The sequence below is a fragment of the Amia ocellicauda genome, chromosome 18 (assembly GCF_036373705.1).
Source record: "Amia ocellicauda isolate fAmiCal2 chromosome 18, fAmiCal2.hap1, whole genome shotgun sequence".
NCBI classification, from domain to species: domain Eukaryota; kingdom Metazoa; phylum Chordata; class Actinopteri; order Amiiformes; family Amiidae; genus Amia; species Amia ocellicauda.
The window spans coordinates 8,599,702-8,618,500 of record NC_089867.1 but is presented as its reverse complement, the minus strand read 5'-3'; the positions used below and the strand labels follow the sequence as shown (position 1 = coordinate 8,618,500).

General features: G+C 36.4%; 1 protein-coding gene across 1 annotated transcript in view; it reads right to left on the bottom strand.

Annotated features, from left to right (window-relative positions):
• The window catches only part of adamts16 (ADAM metallopeptidase with thrombospondin type 1 motif, 16), a 56,520-nt gene that overhangs the window by 19,274 nt on the left and 18,447 nt on the right, over positions 1 to 18,799 (bottom strand). Inside the window, exons 5-16 of the mRNA XM_066690965.1 lie at positions 17,699 to 17,901; positions 16,359 to 16,442; positions 15,297 to 15,456; positions 13,597 to 13,702; positions 12,403 to 12,540; positions 9,246 to 9,399; positions 7,069 to 7,164; positions 5,688 to 5,836; positions 4,215 to 4,387; positions 3,830 to 3,960; positions 2,616 to 2,739; positions 1,853 to 2,097 (exon numbers count right to left, since the gene is read on the bottom strand). Coding sequence (XP_066547062.1) covers positions 1,853 to 2,097; positions 2,616 to 2,739; positions 3,830 to 3,960; positions 4,215 to 4,387; positions 5,688 to 5,836; positions 7,069 to 7,164; positions 9,246 to 9,399; positions 12,403 to 12,540; positions 13,597 to 13,702; positions 15,297 to 15,456; positions 16,359 to 16,442; positions 17,699 to 17,901 — 1,763 coding nt within the window. The remainder of the gene's footprint in view (positions 1 to 1,852; positions 2,098 to 2,615; positions 2,740 to 3,829; positions 3,961 to 4,214; positions 4,388 to 5,687; positions 5,837 to 7,068; positions 7,165 to 9,245; positions 9,400 to 12,402; positions 12,541 to 13,596; positions 13,703 to 15,296; positions 15,457 to 16,358; positions 16,443 to 17,698; positions 17,902 to 18,799) is intronic.

The window sequence follows — 18,799 nt, the reverse complement described above, 5'->3', positions numbered from 1 at the left end:
TTACCAATATATACAATTATAGATCAGTAAACCACATTAAGGAAATCATAGTGATGTTATCAATTATAATCCTACTCAACTGTCATATGACTTCAGAGGGTGTCTAACCGCCAGAAAAACCACAATCTCTTCAGTAATGACATACTCTGTGTCAATATGCTGCGTCGAGTGAAACTTTCTTAGATACGAATGCAGATAAAGGTATGATATCTCACTATAATGACAGCTATATATCATTTCAGGACTTTGGCAAGGTACCATCACATTCTGCTTTTAATCATTATTACATTCTGGATACAACCCCTCTGAGTCATGATTTCTGTTCAACATCATCAATGGCCATCATCATACCAGAGACATTCTTGTAGAAGCAGAAGGATGTGTTGCTGTGTACGTCCCTAAGCAGATGTTGTGGACTATAACTTACACAGTAAATATACAAGGCCAACTCATGTTCATGCAATGCGCGCCCAATTAATCATTGAGCCTATGGACTGGCTGAAGAAACAGAAAACAGGGTGAGATACTGAGCTCTAGTATGATTTAGGGTAATTTGGCAGTGTTTTGATGTTCATTTGAACTAGATTAACTACATTTACTATAATAAATTGTTATGCATTGGGGGACTACAAAGGGCCATCATCATATAGTGCTTTCCAACATCTACAGTGAAAGAAAAAAATATTTTAATCTAATACTTTCCAATGTTTCAACATTTATTTAGCTTAATGGATCCCTTGGGGGTGGATTGTTTGAACCCCCCAGATTTAAATAGACTCTAGACTATTCCATCACCAATGACTTTAACAGATTATCTAGAAACTGGGTGTGTGAAAACAACCAAATCCTGTTACTCAGAGTCCAATTCAAGCGTTTTATGAATGTCTTTAAAAGACCCCGTTTTAAATGAACCATTTGTAGTAATCTCAACCCAGCACGTGTTGTTACTCTGTATGAATCCAACTGTGTGAAACTATGCCATTTATTTCTATGAAGGATGGTGAACTCGACCTACAAATCATTTTGGAACATTAAGATTTAAATTTCATAGCACATAATTTAAAGGGCCAATTTAAAGGAAATGTTTTTCGGAGTCTGGCCTTTCTGAAATGTATGTAGTGAGATTTGGCTAAGGCATGTTTTAAGCCTCAGCTTCCAAATATAGTCCACTATCAAATCAATAATAGTTTGCGATTGAAAACCTCAGTGCACTATATACACACTATATACACAGCACTGGTGTGGTTTTTCAATAAAAATGAGAGATGGGAAAATTATCTTTTGTTCATATTTTCCTTTTCTTTGTCAAAGTGGCTAAGAGAGAGAAAGCAAAAGCAGGTGTTGGTGACTTCTGACACATCAACTCCATTCCTTTACTATGTAGAAGTCTATCAGTAAAAGAAAAGGACTTCAAGATATTACATTCTATGACTGAACCGATAAGTGTTAAGATAAAGGCTGTTTTCAATAAAAGCTTCTTCCAAGGAGAGAATAATGCTGACGTGAATATTGAGGTAACTGCAAAATCTAAAGTTTTGCAGAATGTTTCCCATAAATGTTTCTGTTGTGGGAGTGAAGCAAAACTTTGATAAAGAATGAGTAATCAGTTTGTTATTGCACAAGACATTTGAAAGTTGACCTTAACACTGAACAGATCTTACTTCTTCAAATGGTTACTATGACGAAGCTACAATTTGTTATTAAAATAAAAGGAAACAGTTACTATTTTCTTTGATTTATAGCACATTGTGTTTGCTTAGTTTGATATTGTTTATTCTGCATTAATAATTGCACATCACATGTAACTTTAAATGGTGTATTGCACCTTCTCTTGATTGTCATTCAAACATACCTGAATTACTAAAGTCTCGTTAGTGGGACCTGTGGCGGTGAGGCTTTCTGGACGGTTATAGGGCCTCTTGTAATCGAAAATGGTGCCAGCAAATGTGTGTCTGCCTGGCCAGTCCACCGTCCAACGTCCGTTAAGGTAGTGCTTCTGGTTGGAGTTTCTAACCGACAGGTAGGAATTGGAGCTGTTCAATTCATTCACGCGGATACTTCTGGCTCCAGCTGGAATAGTCACAACAGTGTAGTACTCTGTGGGGACAAGAAAGAAACACAAAAGTTGGCAAATGGTTACAAAACATCAAGTCTTGTCAGATGTATGGAGGTTACTGTGTTTGTGAAACCTATAAGTTGCCGTAGTGAAGGCACAGTTAAAAAGACTGAAATCATTTAATTACCATTTGTTCATCATTCAGAAGATATTTGGTATTTAAAGGTGGAGCAGCAAACTTAAAAATCAACAACTGCAAACTTAAAAGCTAGCTGTGTGAGTTTGAAAACCCAGCCAGTGGAATGGCAGGTTGCCTGATTACTGTTCTGCTGCAATGAAAATTCCCAATGCAGATGCAAAGAGATGGACTCCTTTAGGGAAAATCAAACAAGACATTTTCCTAACAAAACTGTTTACTCCACTATTCCATCTGGGCACTATAAAAAGACTCTGTTAAGGCGAGAAACAAATACACAATTCTTTTGACTGTAAATACAGCTTTGCAAAGCCAGGTTCAAGTATACAGCTGTAGAGACACAACAGGGCTCTGAATACATACGATTTGCATAGTGCTGCTTGTTGTATTGGCCTTTGTATATTTTACACGTCGAATTATTCCCCTTGCAGACTCCACAGGCATCCGGGGCTGCGGTAGAACCCAAAACCTTGTCACAACCAACTTGCTGCAATGAAACACAAATGAGCAATGTAAGCATAACTGGAATTGTAAACAGTGATAAAGTTATCGTATCAACTAATATTTAAGGTTTAAAGATTCCAGGTAAGTATAAACATTTTATTTTCCAGTTAATACATTATATTTCCCCCCTCAGTTTTCCTTATAAAAATATAAGTAGAAGTCTTATTTTGAATTTTGTATAACACAAACAAACCAAATGCCTTATTATGTGGTTCAAATTAGATAAAATACTTTTAGTGTAAAGATTCGATATCATGGTCGGATCTAAAAATATGACAAATGACAAAACAAAAGGACATCACATCTTACTCTTACAACCATTATGGGTTTAGATATAAAAGGTGCTTAAAGGCTTGTTTAAGGCTTTCCCCTGGTAATAAAATACCAGTGGTGCACTACATGTTGTTAAAGTCACTTCCTTCTAGAGCACAATATAATTTAATTGCCTAGTTTATGAGTTAAGCTTTCAGCAAGAGACCTCTTCTTCTGAACACATGATACAGGCTTATAATGAATTTCCTTCCACTTAGTATAAATCTTGTTAAATCACAGTTTTGTATCAACATCCAACTCTGTGTTGTACAACATGGGAATTGTCCAGATGCTGATTAATGCACAAGTCCAGATCCTTTCCATTGAGTGATAGAAGTATTATATTTCAGTCATTGGAGTTCTCGTAGGTTGACACTAACAACTGTCCAAAGAAAGATAATGATTGAGCTGTGCTTCAAAATGTGTTGCAACTATATAGACCACACAGATACACATTATGGGCCACATTTGAAATGTTATAAGCTTGAACCCAATGTGCTATATGATGATTATGTGTCAATGAAGGAAACTTTTTTTTTATTTTCTGATACTGTAGGATTTTAATCACATGATTAAGAAGATAAACGTTATGGCAATCATGTTACCTGGCCTAGTATTGGGGAAAAGATGTGGAATATAAATAAAACAGATACTAAGTGTCATGAACTGATTATAGGACCAGAAAGGCAGACAGTAATAATGTTTACAACAAACTGAAGGGTTCAAAATATTACATATAGAAAGTTGATTGATGATGTTACCTCACATAGTCCATCAATACAAACATTGGAACTGTCCTGGGAGCACAAAGTCCCATCCTTAACTTTACTGGAAAGGGCGAAGAAAAAATCAAAGCCTTCTGCATAGCAATACAGTTTGCACATATCCTGTTCTGTGGTATAAAAAAAACACACACAAAAAACACAATATTAACAAGATAATATAGGTTGAAATAATAAAGAAGGTGCCATGAATAAACTTCATAGTCAATAACAGTCAATGTGTTGATCTGGCCAAATGCTATGTCACCTACCCACAAAAAAATGCATTTCAAAATTAAATCTGTCTCAGTAGGAAATGTCATAGAAAACTACACATTTTATTGTTTCCTAAGGTTCTCTTTTACCATGAAGAAAGAAGACCAACCTTCAACCCGGGTATATGGCTTCCAGTTGTAGTACCAGCCTCTGAACTGCTTGCCGTTATACTCAGCACACTGATGGGCCCGGAAATCAATGCTGCCGGGAGGGCAGTTCTGAGTATTGCACAGTTTGTATGCACGAGAAGAACCTTCACAGAACTTCCCTCCATACATCGGCCTGCGTTGAAGAATGCATCACAAAGGAAAGATCACAATTCAGATTCATTTTGTTAAAAATGCATAGTAGTTCTTTATAGAAAAAATGTGTTACAAATAAACTCAGGTTTAGTGGCCCAAACAGAAACAACTGGTCTGGAGTGTCTCCTTATCTCTGTTTAACCAAAGACACAACACTCTTTTAAGCAACAAAATGCAGGTGAAGCTCCTTCCTGTCAATTTCAGTAAATAACTGAACCAGTCTTCATTATCTTTGTAAGGCAGGCAGCTGACTGGCTACCATGTCAGTCAGGATCCACATTCCTCAGATCAATCAACCAATTAGTGTTCCTGCAGACAGACGCTAATTAGACCAGAGCCTTTTTCTTTATTTTGAAGGCTAAAAAGGTCACATTTTCTATAAATATATGTATTGTGCCAGGCTGAAGCTTCCTTAAGACCTAATTAAAAAGATAAGATACTTTTATCAATAAGCTTGATGTGAAGGACTGATACTACACATACTTGTTATTTTGAGCATAACACGTAATTAAGTGGATTAATTTGGTTTAAGTAAAGAAAATCGTAGTGTTTGTAGTTAGTGTAGTTTTCTTTTAGTTTCAAATACTGCGCACCGAATCTAAACAATGTTTGACTGGAATTCAGTTTTATACAGCGCTGAGAAAAAATTCTACTCTGAAACTCAGTGTCAGGTCCATTTTCTGAAGTAAGAGAAATATGTCTACCCAAGGTTTAAAAATTCCCAATAAATGGCTTTTGTGTTTTCATGGGTAATTGTTAGGTAGGAGAGACTTTTGCAGGTGTGTATCCCTAGGCACTTGAACTCTAGATCTCTTGCAAGGCCAATTAAATGCCCTCTAATAAGTCCAAAATTTACCTCCTGCTGGGCTCCGTTTGGAACTAATTTAGTCTGCAGCTTGACAGAAACTTGGCATCCCAGGCTATGAATATGACACAGAACATAAGAACACTGAAATATTGCTAAAATGATAGTGTTTATACATTGAATGAAATACTTTGAGAAAATGCTTGTCTTGGTGCAGAATAAGGGATACACACATTATCTCAAAAAGTCTTGGGGCAGAAAAACTAAATTGGTTTGCCTGGGTTAACCATACAAGATTGTATTCTAAATGTCTAATGCTGCTTGAAAGGAAAATGATGTGGGATAATAAGACAACATTGTATGGATAAACTGCCAATAGAAACATTCCTGTTAACCATATTTTTGGGGTATCAATACATTTGTTTCTGTTGGGCACTGAACCAAATTTTTCCCGACTTAAAAAAAGGGGGGTTACCTTGGATTAGTGCACTGTCTTTCCCGATAGGTGACCCCAGCTCCACAACTTCTGGAGCACCCCGTCCAGGTCGACCATTCTGACCAACGCCCGTGCACCGGCCTGGGGCCCTCATCTCCGTGCTTCACACACTGGCCACGCCGACACCACTAGAGAGCACCAAAAGAGATGACAATAAAAATGGCTCCTCACCTCCGAATTGAGTGAAAACTATTCACCCAAAAGCTCAAAATACATAACACAGAATAACTGCACAATCAAATGCCTCATTGAAGAGTGTCAAAGCTATTTCTGTGACCGAAATGAAGACTAGATGTGTTTTAAACTGACAAAGTCTGTTGACCTCTTTCGTAACTCATCTCTGGTCATTTGCTCCGTAAGAAAAGTTCTAATTAAAAGGCTTAATAAGTTCCAGCTGTGTTTTTAGAGATGGTAAAACTTGTTTATATCAAAGCAAGACCACATCTTTGATTCTAAATAATGAAATATGAAACAACTAAAACATATGTCAATTGATTATACTTCCTAAGTTCATAAAGATTCCCGTAAGAGTGTGTCATTGTTTTTACACTTAAAATGGGTCACACCAGGGTGATTATTGATATGCACTGCACTGTATCAAATGACAGCCCTGTTTATTTGGATCAAAATCACAGAAACTGTCAAATAATTATTTATATATACATATTGTGTTATTATTAATTATTCATTTCTTTATTTTTCAATATCCTGTTATGTGTTTGGTGCATTCCCTGTTGTCTTTAAATTTAAATTTAAATTGCATTTTCCATATTGGACTGCATCAGCAGATGCAGACTCTGAATATACTTTTTGTGGCATATGTTCAGGAAGTGAAAAGGGGAAGCAAATCAGTGTCCCACAAACTAAACGCTGAATTAAGTAAGGTTTGTGCAATACTTATTTAGTTTCCCAAGCTCTTACCTGCCATTCAACACACAGATACACCAGCTTTTTCCCTGTGACAATCTAATTTCCATGGCATTAACCAAATAACCCCATGGAAACCATACAATAGGATGTGAAACTAGTCAGTGGAAGTGTAACTTTAAACCCTTTAAACACTGAAACAAAAACAAAAATGCCAACATGTTTCCACACCGGTAATGCTCTTGTATCAATAATGGAATCTGTTGGAGCCATTGTTCTATTTATCTATCATGAGATAATCTCCATTATCTGTATTGCAGACTTTGAAATAGGTAATGATTAGGCAATAAAGTAGATGTTTGTTTGTGCTGGAAATGCAGAATGCTCATCCTATTTGTTTGTGAGCATTCCTTCCCATTAAGTCTAGGCTGTAGACTCCAATGAACAGTTAGTTACTCTAATGAATACGTTAGTTAGGAACATGTCATCTCACCATGTCTGGCCCACAACCTGTGCCCTCCGCAGCTGGCATAAACTTGGTCTCGCATTTCCTGCCAACCCGATGGCACCACAAAGCTTTACAGATGTCCTGCAGGAGAAAAGGTCACAAAAAACAAAACAAAACTTTAGTATTATATTCTAGTGTCATTCCACATCACAGCGTGTTTCTCTGTACATGTTTTGAAACTATTACATGAAGCAACTGTCCGTTTTATATATAGTTTTTACTGTATTGTGAAAATGTATCTGAAAATGAGTGTCTAACTAATAGACCTTCAAGAGCATTGAGTGTCTAACTAATTGAACCACTCAAAAGCCTATTTAATAAGGGTGAAAACAATTTACAATAAAGGCTCAGCTCTTTTCAGTTAGCCATACACTTAAGCTGGTAGACACGTAGTTTTATTTTTTGGGTGGATAAATTCACTTATCATCTATCAGAAATAGAAATTGATTTCCTTGGGGTAATGTCTGATAACATGACACCACATACAGTAGGTCACTAACACATGTCTTGTAATGAACTCCTTGGCAGCTGATGGGGCTTTTACTTTTTTAGCTATGTAGACAGCATGTCCGCTTGTCTCAACTTGACTGTCCCCGTCCAATTCTCTTTTACCTCCTCTAATGTAAAGTCAAGGATGTTTCCCAGTGGGTCGTTATAATTACCCATTTTAGAAGTGCATAAGCTCTGACTTTGGGGTGGACAATTCTGTAAACTGAAGACAGATCTAATGACAACCTCATAATATAGATTGTAAGATGTTGTTAATATTCCTATAATGTGAAACCTCAAACAAAATAAAAAAAAACAGTTCTAAGAAAAGTACCCGTAGTTATAGACACTTAGGCAGCTTGAGAGGAAATCACATTTAAAAATAGTAGGCCTATGAGACACCTGAGAGGTCCAACTGTATCAAAGGTTATGATGTCTTTCCAAGCATAATATGATGTAGCCGTCATAAAATATATAAGGAGGGTGACTCACAGTAATAATTATTAATGTACAGTAAAAGGAATAGTTTATTTGATCTTGTTGATGAACGATCACCCATTGTGTTAATAATTATATGTTTTATTTATTTATCATGATCAGTACCTATTTCTGAGAAAAAGAAAAGTCCTAAATGTTTAACACAAATAAATTAAGTATGGAAGCCTATTGTGTTTATAGATAAATACTTGCAATGTTGATATAATGCCATGTTATATGTCAAGGGATAGCAGAATAACACAGTCCTTATAAGTTCTTACATATTTGTTGAGGCCTTATGTAAATTCTTGGTTCTATAACATAACCATCTGGATTACATGGATTAGGATTGCATAATCAATCTTGTGCTCATTTCAAATGGAGTGAAAAACGATAGCATTCACAGACACACAGTAATAGGTTTTCTGATCACATTTGTTAGATGAAAGTGAAATTAGCCTGATCTTAGTTTTTTCTTTTTCCTTTTATGTGTTGGGCAATTGTGCTTAGATTGGAAATAAAATATTCTGCTGTTTTTAAAAAAACTTAAAAACAAAACATTGGACATTGGGAACCGAGCCAACAGAGTTTCTCATTGGCAATTTTCCAATTTATATTTAGTTTATTATCCTCAAGGCTTTCTGTAATCCCATAGTGCATTTAATTGAGAAAATGCAGTTCTGTCTGTCAACAGCACTTATAGACTAACATAATATAAATAATATCTTTGCATCATTAGCTTGTTCCACAGAGTCAATGGATCACAAGGTAAAAGATTTTGTGGGACACTTTTTAGTAAGGTCAGGGTCAATAAGGAAGATTAATATGAATGAAAATCTCAAAGTACAATACAAGAGCTCTATAGATCTATCCAAGAGCAGGGTGGAGATTGGCCAAGTTGTGAGTGGTAACTGCGGCCAAGGCAGGAAGCCAAAAATACAGGCAAATCAACTAAACAAGACTACAATACCATTTCAGAAATGAAAATGGGTCAACTGAACTATAGGCAGTTAAACTATGTCCCTGGTAATTATCATTTCAACTTCATCTAGATGGCTTTGACAGACACGTGTTGTTCTTTGTGCTCCATCAGCAGTCCACTAAAACTGACAGTAATTAGTTCAAAACCCAGGTTCTCCTTCCAACCCCACTCTTTCATTGTTAGATGCAGAATTGAGAGTCTGCTGTCTCCTTGCCTTTTTGAAGTCCAATGTGCAGAGCTTGGCTTTCTCTCCAAACTGCCACTTGCACTGCGTGTCAGCATCGTATAGCTCCCCTGGCAGCTTCTCCGGATACTTGTACTCTTGCACAGCCTTGGGCTCATCTGCTAGACAGGTGGACTGAGCGGAGCTGCAAAAACAGGAGAAAGGCTCTTCACAATCAGTCGTGGATCCCAAGCTTTATTATTATTATTATTATTATTATTATTATTATTATTATTATTATTATAGCTGTCACTTTTCAACACACGTAGAGCCTATAGCATTCTTCATTGGAGCTGTGAAAAATAAGGAATGTATTTGACTAGGTGCTTCAATAATATACAGATTTGTCAGGGGGTTGGCATCAGAGCTATTAAAACTCTGAAGGTTCCTAATAAAAAATGAACAACTGAGGTTTATTTTACACAAAATGAATACACACTAGCCAATCAAGACTACACAATGAAAGAAGCTTAGAACATGTCACCCATGCAGTGAGAATCATATGTATGCATTTTAGATTGTGTTTAGAAAGGAACTATCCATAGTTATTGGTATACTATAACTGCTACCCATGGTCTGCAATGTAAATTGTAATTGTAATTGAGAAAGAACAGGTTAAACAATAAAAGCAATTCAACAGGTAACCAACAATGCTAATACAACATCAATTATGCAGATCTGAATAATTCAGACTTCCTCAGGGGTTTAACATTTAACAGTAATTTCAGATACTAAACTGTATATTTCCTGAATACTATCTTCTCTGCGAAGGTTAGATATGTCTGATATTCTGGCAGAATTAATTTTGCTCCAAACCTACAGGAAGACAGTAATGATTTATGGTGAGCAGTTTTATATTCCTAAGATGGTTTGAATTACCCTGTAATACATCTATGTTGAGAATATGAATGTGCATCTGGTAGCCACTTGTAGAAAATCTAGTTACTGGCGAATTTCATCCAACATCTGAATCTTCAGCATGTTTCTATATTGTTACTTTTAAGGGTTTGCTTTATGAAGATTAAAATAAATAAAGATATGTTTACACACAAAATAATAACTTGGAAGCTTATTTTTTAAACAAACATGTCATTAGATATACAATATGTCAGAAACCAGAAATAAAGGATCAAATAAGCTTTAAAGTTCTAATATTTGAGTCATCAACCCAATTAAAAGCAGAAGCATATTTACTGGAAATATTTTTTCAATCAATTTAGTGAACTACTACTTGCGGGCACTTCAATCGCAGACTGCTTGATTGTCTTTGGGTTATGTCTGATTACTTGACGTGTGTGTATGTGTGTGTGTGTGTGTGTGTGTGTGTCTGCCTGTTTGTGAGTGTCTGTCTCCTGAATAATTAAGTTCTAGCATTTTAAGTTACACAGACACAGTCACCTTGTCCTCACACAATTCTGGTTTGACTATTTAACTGTCTTTAATGTAAATGTAAGGACACTGAAAACCACAATTAAAATTACCCAATTTGAATGAGACATTTCTGCTACAAAAAAAAATAAAACTTTTGCATATATTCTGAATGTATTATTTGTATTATTAGATTAGATTGATCTATATGTGTAATTGAAACATGCATTTTAAAGAGAAGCTGAAAACTACAAACAAACCACAATCCATCTACTATGGTAAAGGCAACGTTCCCAAACAAACAGTTAATTTTGTTACAGTCCTGGATCTGTCTGTTGTCTTTCAAGTGCTATAGACACTGAATACGAAACAGTAGTGCCCATTGAGACACAATTGGTGGCTCCTTTAAATCTATTTTAAAACAAAACAATCTACTATTAAGAGTTTCCATACTGTATAAAAGCACATACAAACTAATGCATAGAATTAGGGTTCGGTCCACCCTGCCTCCTATTAATTTCAAAGCAGCCTGGCGTCCTGGAAGTTTTATTATCCATGCCTGAGGTCACAGTGTTTCCATAGGAAAAAAACACAGGAAAAGAACAATAGTGCATTAAGGCTTAAAAAATGAAAAGTTCCTTTGAGTAATACAGGATATAATTTTTGCCATGAAAGACCATAACAGCTATGCTATGCCTGTATTAAAAATAAAAGTTGAATCAACGGTCAAGAGAAAGTATTCAAGCAGCTTTTGAAATTCAAAAGTTGGTCAGTTTAGCATCCCCTATTACATTGGTTATTTTTCCATGCACTATTTTAGGTTTTATAGGCAATTATCTGTTCTTGCTTTAGTTTTTCATACTAATCCTTATTGGAAGTAAAGCACTGTTTAAAAGGTGCTGCCATTGGGTGCATTTAAAAGTCAATATGACAGATCTGACAGGGCTAATTACGATGAAGTAATCGCCCATTAATAACCTGCTAGAGGAAATAATCTGTCCCCACAAGTTAGTGATGGGATACTTCACAGTTAATATAACACACTGGTAAATTTAGTGGTTTGGGAAGCCTATCTTATTTCACAGACAGTCATTCAGACACTGGCTGTAACATAAGACAAACTGGAGAAGTATAGAAGGTATGACAGCTGGATGTTCCCCAGTGCGGTCTATATATAACAATCTCTACGACATATTCTCTGCTTTAAAGGACGAACCTGACTTCTGGAGTTTGACAGGGCTATTCAACAGTAAACAGTATATAACTGTGACTAGAAACCGTCTTGTGATTGCATCCATGTGTAGAATGGAAACTGTAGAAGACACACATTCAGTTACGCAGTTTCTATGAAAATTAAGTTCCTTCTGTGCTCCAATTCTATTTTCATGGGGATACCTATCACAAATGTTGCTTTTGAGTATAAAATACAACTACTACTGCTATTAATAATAATACATATTGGAAGCATTTTGTTACATCGTGTTTTGTTAAAGAAATGGTGTAATCTTAACCCTGCTGTGCATGGTTTCCATTTCTTAGGAATTTGTATCTGTCCTTAAAAGTGGATTTGTGCACAAGAGGGCTTATTGAGGGAAGGAGGAACAATATTTTGCCAATTTAACCATTCACTTCAGATGTCAGTGTCTTTATAAAAGTGTTTAATAATGTATAGACACCTATAACAGTTGATGAAAGGAAACAAACTGAAAACAACACAGTAATCATATTCTAACAATCGAATGCCTTAAATTATTTCATAAGCATAAAAGAGGTGCAGTACCTTAAAAACCTGTTGAGATATTGTCGACTACAGGCGGACCATGAAAAGATGCCATTGTGGCCGGCAAGTGTAGGAGACATGATGTTGCCCTCAGACTTCTTGCAAACGTTGCCTTCTCCGTCGTGCACCATGCCAAAGCTGCAGAAAGAACAAAAATTATGCTTAATTATGCTTAAGTCCTACACAAAACCCAGAGGATGATGATAAAGTAAAAAATACCCCCCAACATTTGTCCTTAAGCAATAACAAATAAGAGAGCCAATTATATTATTAATTTCATTCAATTACATTGCTTACTCATCTTATTACACGTGATCCTATTGCTGCTTCTCCTTGGGGTCAAAGTTGAAAGGTCATCTCCCATCATGCCTTGCTTATGGATGGTCTCTGACACTATTTGTCATAATGCGCGTTTACACTTTTAAGTAAACTATGCGTAATATACCAATGAAAGAAATACGTTTTGATAAAATGTATTTTTTAGGAAATGAAGTTAGAATGTATATCATTGTTTTGCCTTCAATTGTTCAGAATTTATACACAGGCAACTATTGTACAGAGTAATTTAGTCCCCTTACTCCGCCTGCATGTTTCCTGGCAGTAATCTTAATAAACGTATTTTGAAGATTTATCTAGTATTAGACAATGTATTTAGTCACAACAACACAATCAGGCTGGGGGAAAATTATCTTCGGCTAGTAACAACTAATGGGAGGAAAATCCAGATGCTTTCTTCAAAAGGCATCTTCCACAAAATCTTCACAAAGCACTAAACCTCTGAAGCTCTTCAGAGTTTCTGCCAAAAAGTGGCCATCAAAAAGACCTTAAAATTCAATGTGATGATTCATTTTTCCACACTGAACTTTAATAACATTCAGTACATAAGAGATAAGTATGACAGAGAGAAAGACACTTCGGAGAACACAAACACATTACTGTACTATATTCTGAGAGAAGAAATTTGCTCTTATGCTTTAACAGATATTGGTTTGATTATTGACTTATTTCTGGGTCTACATGAGTGTTCAGAAAATCATCTATTTCCCTCAGCTCTGTAGTCTATTTCCCATTCCTGAAATATCAACGTGAAGCTTCTTTGTAAACATCTTGCAATGTTAAAAGCAGACAAAGGTCTTTCAGCTTTTAATCTGCATTGCTCATATGTGTCAAGTTTGGTAAATTAATAAATCTTACTTGTGTCCTGATTCATGTGCAATAGTGAAAGCCAGGCCCAGACCGGTGTCTTCATTGATGGTACAGCTACGGTATTTACTACACATCCCACTGATTGGTGCAAAACCTGAGAGACACAATGTTAAAATTATTACTCTTGATGGCATACAAGTCATTATAGTCTCAACGATATTTAGAAGAAGACTCTTCAAATGTAAAGTCTACATTCTGCCTCTCTCTCCCTAAATGTTTAAATATGTTTATGTTTAAATACTTACGTATGAGTGGTATGATTACACTGGCACTTTAAGTATCACTTGATGTATCATTCATATTAGAACCATTAAATATTATAACCAGAGATAAATGTTATGCCCTGAAGCTAAACTTTACTGAAAAAACATACCACAAATGACAATTAGGCATACCAGATGTGTCTAAGTTCACGGGGGCAGGGGATGGAAGTTAACGAAATATATTTAACGAACAATGTACTCTGGAGTATGTAGTCCTGCATCTCTTAAAGACACTAGACAGACAAAAGTTATATGCTAGCTTTGGAATGCATGTTAAGGTGTAATTTTAAATCAATTACCATATGGTATCTCTATGGTATATATCAGAATTTTCCACATATAAACACTATAAATTTGGGATTGGTTTTCTGAGCATTACACAATGAGGAACGTTTAGGGAATTTGTACTGCTGTTACATTAAAAGGTCTAGATAACTAAATAATAAAGAAGTATTAAAATAATTATGAATCTGCATCTAAGTTAAAAACTGTTTAAAAGATAAATGTGTTTTAATACATTTCCAGCAGCATTTAATTAAGAAAGGGAACATTACAAGAAAATATAAAATGTAATACTGTCTGAGAGATGGATGTCCACATTGTATTTTATTGCTAATGATTTTAAGCAGGTGTTGAAAAAGAATCTCTCTCTTTTCTGAACAACCCACAGCTTGCTTTCATTAGATGAACACCTGCAGCAGTTTTTTTTATCAGCTGCACGGCCTGCTGTTAATGGACTGAGAACATTCAAACAGAACAACCTTTCAGAAACACATGCTTGGATTGGGACCGAAAAGCCGCCTGGGATTTCTACCATGCTAGTCAACGGTCCTGCTGTTCTTTGACAAAGCGCTGTAGAAGCTTAACCGTTCACAGAGGAGATGGACATTAGTCTTTAATCTTGTCTGAAGCCCAGGACCTCCGGTGATGAAATGCCGATTACTCCCCATCCTTAACACATCTGCAGCTCACAGAGGGACATACCTCACCAGGGTGTTAATAGGTGACATACTTCCTAGATTGTATTCCCAAGGATGGTCTGAACCTTTGAACTTTAGTTTCCGAGTAAAATGTGTTGTTAACTGGATTCCTGCTGGTGTTTGAAACCCCAAATCAGGCCCAGGGCTGGATTTAATGTCATCTGGACACAGAGAAACAACAGGAGATGATACTTTCTTTGCTTCTCCTTTTTTAGTTCATTAATGAGCCACTAGGAACTGTAGTAAGGACACACAGTACCGTTTGAAAAGCTTGAAAGGATCTATGCTTCAGATCAATTGGCTGCAGAGGCAACATCTACTTCATTTCTAAGAGCTACTGGATGGGTTGTAATCATCAAAGCTTAACGTTTGGATCTATCGAGCATTAAAACATAAATTGTAAAGCTCATTCTAAGATTTAGCTTCCCTTGGTCTACTGGATTACCTAAAGTGTCGCAGGGCTCATTTTTCCAGGAGCAGATGTCCAGTCCGGTCAACAGGATGGCATGATCATGGCGGCCACCTTCCGTTCCATTGAGCCCCGACTGCCACTGACAGAAGCTGTTCAAAGTGTGGTCGGCATGGTGATTGATGACCAGGCCGGCCTACCATCAACCCCCCACCACCAGAAGCGGACAATAAGAGAGAAGAAAAAGGGAAGGATCATAAGCAGTTCAAAGCACTACCTTATCCCTACCTTATTCTTGCCGTATTAAGTGAATAACTGCCCATAAAAAGATCAAATGAAAACTGGACAGGCAGGCATACACACCACCTAGACTTCTCTGCTACGGTTCAGAAGCCAAGCTAATGCTTTGTGTGAGACGAAACAGACAGGGCAGGTTGAGATCCACAGGCTTAGGTAATCAAGTGGCACTTTGCAGAATCATGATGGTAAATGGGGGCACCAGCACATTACGGACTGACTTGCGCTCCACGAAATTAAAATGAGAAGCCGCCCGCGTGCAGCTGAGACAAAGGAGAAGGGGGCGCATTTTTGACATTCCAGACTGAGTGACTCGCTTAGAAAATGAAAATCATTAAAATTAGCGCAGGTGTACGATTCACAAAGATAACATTTTCTCCACACCCTCTGCCCAGTGTCTCCCCACCACTCGAAATTGATTGGATGGCTTCCAGGGCAATGTATACTCAGTAATTAAATTGTCAGTTTAAGAGCACAAAATCAGTCAGCCAGTCATTCGGAGAAGAGAGTCTGGGATCAGGATTTGAATGGGGCATTATATATGAACCGTTATAGATTTAGAGCATGTTGTTTTTGACATGGGATGCAAAATAAAGCCCTTCGAAAATCTCAAAATACCAAAATACCATATAGAATCTAGAAAATAGAATATAGAATAAATGTAAACTACATCAAATAAATATCCAGGTAGCCATGGTGCAAAGAGAACACATATTTCATACAATTATTCAATGATCTATTTAATGCATTTTTAAAGTATGTAGACAGATTTTTTATGCCCCTGAACATATGGACACATACCTGATCGTCCTCTAATAGAATTAGGCCAACTATAACGATATTGATGTTTCCTCCTATGGTGCCATCTTTGAACAGGGTTGACACCTGGTAGAAACAAGGGGATAAACAGGCATATAAATAGGATTAAACAGATGTGATGTCCTCCAGAACAGCAGAGCTTTGAAATCTAAGTGGCCTTGAGATGTTTCATGGGGTCCTTATATCTCCACACTGTGTAAGAGTGATTAAAACGTAAACAGTCACCAATCAGGGAGGAGTCACATGGTCAACAAGAGCCACTGTTTCCAATTAGTATATTATATGATCCTCCTTCACTGAAAAGACTGCACCAGCCAATGTGTTTCTCGGCAGAATCTACTAACTACTTGTGCAATGTCAACATTTTCTGAAACCCACCGCCCCTTACAAATGTGTAAATATATAATTGTTACATGATAAATCAGATCTGTATTCTGACAAGGAGCGGAGTGGGTACAATTAGGCTCATCAGAATTGTTAAATAGTAAATACAGTATTAAAAATATTTAAAAGAGCCCACAACTTTCATATTTGATGGAACACTGCCTGTACACACTCATCCATTTAAATTAACAACTTATTTTTCTCTCTTTGATGTTTTGAAACCTGTTTTGAAAATGTCTTATGGATAAGTTACTTTCATTACATATGTTTCATACAAAATCCCCCGAATTACCTCTTTGATTTACCCCAGCTCTGTACACAGTTCCCTGTCCTGTCATTGTTGTTTCTTACACCAGTATGTGACCCACCAGAGTAGCAGTTCATCTATAATCTGCCTGACATGTTAAATGATCTACACACATCCATGGTGACCCCACAGCACATTTCAGTAACATTTCTATGGGACCAATTTTCAGTCACCCTAGTCTTGTAATCCCATCCTGTTTTGATTACTCATCTTAAGTGGTGAAATGTTTTGATCTCCTTGATTAGAATTCAGTTTAAAGGATAGCTCCCCTCCCCTTGTATGTTACTCATTGGAAAGTGGATTGGGTTGACAATGATATTACAAAGCTATCGGCTACTAGGAATGTGTTTATCCCAAAGTCTACTAAACCAATTACTTAGGGCTAGACAAAATCAAAACATTGGCCTATTCTCAAATCGCAAAGTAGGAATCTGTACCCTTTCGCTGTTTAATGTATTGTTAGGAGCCACTTTATACTATTTATAAATCAATAATCAAGTAATTTGTGATTCACACGTGACAACATTTGCATGTTTTGATTTAGTCTAGCCCTTAGTGTCCGAATGGATGGGTTCACACACATCTATTTGTTCATATTTAAAATCAAAGGCATTCACAACGAAAACCTTACCATATTCAGTATTGTTAGGACATACGTCGTTATATTTTCCTGTCCATGATTTTCCATCATCTTCTTGTCCACTACAACGAGTGTCTCAACATTCAGCTTCTGGCGTCCCTGAGATTTGAACATGACTGCCCGCTTGTTCCTGGATATATATTTATATTCGTCTGGCAAAATGTAAATGTCCTCCTCTGGCGGTTTGGGCATGTCTGTTTGATAGGAATACAAATTCAACCTGTTGAAAAGCATGACCTACATACAAAGGAACACTTTCACACATCTTACAAATACAACTACAGTCAAGGGGTCTTTAAAAAGCTGTTATCTGGTGGTTAGTGGGAAAAAAAGAAGACACAAAGGAAATTACAGATGAAAAGAAAATAAGCCTAGCCTGGTTTCCATGGTTAATGATGGATTACAGCATTGCAATATAGATAAAACTTTGAGAATCTGGTTTTGACATCTTAATTCCTTCCTGCAAAGACCTGTGACCCGGCTTCTTTCAGCGCTACGACAAGAGGGGATTTTTGTTCTTGAGTTGAAGTGGAATCTAGACCAATTGGTCGTCCCATCAAAACACTGGCATGACCTAATCTCCCCACAAGGTCAAAATGATTTTTAAACACAAGAACTGCCTGTTTAAAGTATAATAAAGTATAAATTATTTAGTACATTTAGTAAAAAATTATAATTAGTTTCAATGTGTATATAAATATATACAATGTTATTCGGGGGATCGTTTAGCTTAATTCATATTAAAGTATACTTATTTATCAATTATATCATTGGATAATTTGTTGAACACTGTATACATTTCATCTGACTGAAGCGAGTTGAGACCGGGGTGTGCAATCTTTTGACTTCATAGCTATTGATTTATACAGATTGCCAGGTAAACATTTAACATTGAATTTAAGCTGCTGGATTTCTCAGAAATATAAATCTAAAAATGACTGAAAAAGATTGAGAACATTTTCAAGGTACAACCAATAAAACAGAATTACAATGCTTTTGGCTTTTATGAGGAAACAAAAACACCACTAATCTGAAACTCTACACAATGGATGTACATTATTTTTGTGTATGTTCTGATTTTGATGGTTCTTA